Source organism: Scylla paramamosain, chromosome 47 (assembly GCF_035594125.1).
Source record: "Scylla paramamosain isolate STU-SP2022 chromosome 47, ASM3559412v1, whole genome shotgun sequence".
NCBI lineage: Eukaryota > Metazoa > Arthropoda > Malacostraca > Decapoda > Portunidae > Scylla > Scylla paramamosain.
Genome location: NC_087197.1, coordinates 2,615,001 through 2,617,500, shown reverse-complemented (window position 1 = coordinate 2,617,500; position 2,500 = coordinate 2,615,001). Strand labels below are relative to the sequence as shown.

Here is a 2,500-nt window from a genome sequence, read left to right as displayed (position 1 = left end):
GAGAGAAGAGAGGGAAGAAGGGAGAGAGGAAGAAATCACACTCATACAAACTCTCTGTAGATATGTAGATGGAGGGAGAGAATGAAAAAAAAAAAAAAAAAAACTATCTCTCAGGTTAAGAAAATTGCTCATTCTTTTCATTTTTTTTATTTCTATTTCTATTCCATCTCTTCGTTTTTCCCCCTCTGCCTCTCTTCTCTTGCACAATATACAGATGCTTATACAGACAGTCCCTACGAGGTATACTTAATATCCTGGGTAATAATAAATATGTTATAGAAATGACGTGTGTGTGTGTGTGTGTGTGTGTGTGTGTTGGAAAGTGTACAGATGAAATCATTTATATTCATTCATACATATTTATACGTACATTCTCTCTCTCTCTCTCTCTCTCTCTCTCTCTCTCTCTCTCAATGTTAGTTTGCATTTTTTTTTTTATTTGAAGACAAAATTTTAATACATGAAGGATTTTTTAAAGTTTTTGTAGAGTAAAATAATAATAATAATAATAATAATAATAATAATAATAATAATAATAATAATAATTCTGGTACCTTTCTATTTATTCATTTATTTATCTCACATTTAAGTTGAGATAAAAAATAAATTACATTAAAAATAATAAAATAATAAAAAAAATACATTCCTGAGTTTATCGGAGAAAAAATGGAAGAAAAAAGAAAGAAAAGAAAAAAAAAGAAATATTAAATAAAGATACATTAATAATTATAAGATGGAGATGATCAGAATGTGGATGAGATGTGGATGTAGAGAAGCTGGCGTGTGGATAGCGTAGTGGAGATACAGGAATGAATAACAATGCTAGGTGTGGCAATAGTAGTGTAGATGTGTGGAGGACGCGGATGGGAATGTTAGATGCGGTATGTAGTGTGGTTGGACGCGGAGATAATGCTGTGGGGTGTGGTGGGGGTGTGGCAGGGTGTGGTAGGGTGTGGCAGGGTGATGCAGGGTGTGTCAGGGTGATGCAGGGTGTGTCTAGGGCATCGGTTCTCAAATATGTAAGACCTTGGACTACCACACTAGCCAATACAATAAACAAATAAAAAAAAATAAAATAAATAAAAAACAAAGTAGAAATGAATAAATAAAACAAGATGAAAAGATTAAAAAAATATGGATCTTTTTTTTTTTTTTTTTTTTTCAATATTACGTTAAGAATAAGACAAATTTTCTCGTACGCTACCCAACCAAATCGCTTCTTTCCGTTTGACCTTTTACTAACACAGGAAAAGCCAAATATTTAGATCTAACTTCATATTAAATTTTCCATTGCAACTTTATGACCAAATGCACTGGGCCACCCTAACAAGTCACCCTACACCCCTCCACCTTGAGAACCACTGGCTAGGGTGTAGTTAGGATGTGCATAGGGATGTGTAAGACCCGACAGCAAGTTTACATTATAGTTTGGCAGTGTTAGGGTGGCTAGGGTGTGGGTAGGGTATGTTTAAGGTACGTAGGGTGTGTTTAGGGTGAGTAGAACTTGTCTAGAGTGTATTTAAAGTGTGTTTAGGGTGAATAAAATGTGTTTAAGGTGTGTTTACGTTAGGTAGAGTGTGTTTAGGGTGAAAAGGATGTCTAGGGTGTGTCTAGGGTGTGGCCACGATGTTAGCCTCTGTACGGACGGCTTGGCTCTCCTTCTCTTCACTCCTGTTCTCAATGCTCACTGTGGGAGAGACGAGACACACTGTTACTTTCTAAATGGTGAGGGGAAAAGAAGTAAGGTTGTTTTAGTGCTTTAAAGAAGGAAAAGATTATTGATTTATCTTCTCTATTTAATTTCTCTTTCTCTCTCTCTCTCTCCCCCACACTGCCACCCCTCATCTTCTCACCCTTCCCTCTCACTCCAACAATTATTCCCTTTCCCACACCTTTCCCCACTCTCTCTCTCCCAGCATCCATCTCTCCCTTACTCTCCCACACTCATCTTGTCACTCGAATACTCACGGCCTCTCGCACTATCACCCCACCTCTCTCTCTCTCTCTCTCTCTCTCTCTCTCTCTCTCTCTCTCTCTCTCCCCCACACTCACCTCCGCCAATCTCAGCCTGCAGCATCACACTCATGAAGTTGTTTATAAATTTTTGTAGTTCTCGCTTGTAAATTTCCATAAATTCCTTTGACATCGTATGCGACGGATCAGGGGAGTCTGGCGCGGCTTCCCCATCGCTCCCTTCGTCACCCCTCCGCTCCGTGTGCTGCCTCATGAAGCTTCTCAGGGCCTCTCGTGTGTCCTGCAGGAGTAATTGTTGTAGTAGTAGTAGTAGTAGGAGGAGGAGGAGGAGGAGGAGGAGGAGGAGGAGGAGGAGGAGGAGGAGGTGGTAGTGGTGGTGGTGGTCTTATCTTCCTCTTCCCTCTAGTTTTTTCTTCATTTTTCGCTTCCTGTCTCTTTTCCTTTCTCTCTCTCTCTCTCTCTCTCTCTCTCTCTCTCTCTCTCTCTCTCTCTCTCTCTCTGTCCTAACCCCCTCATCTTCCCCATC

The 2,500-nt window shown here is 39.9% G+C and overlaps 1 protein-coding gene across 1 annotated transcript in view; it reads right to left on the bottom strand.

Annotated features, from left to right (window-relative positions):
- Positions 1 to 426: 426 nt before the first annotated feature.
- Positions 427 to 2,500, bottom strand: part of LOC135094856 (uncharacterized) — an 11,218-nt gene continuing 9,144 nt past the window's right edge. The window contains exons 5-6 of the mRNA XM_063995305.1: positions 2,053 to 2,254; positions 427 to 1,687 (exon numbers count right to left, since the gene is read on the bottom strand). Coding sequence (XP_063851375.1) covers positions 1,611 to 1,687; positions 2,053 to 2,254 — 279 coding nt within the window. The 3' untranslated portion in view covers positions 427 to 1,610. The remainder of the gene's footprint in view (positions 1,688 to 2,052; positions 2,255 to 2,500) is intronic.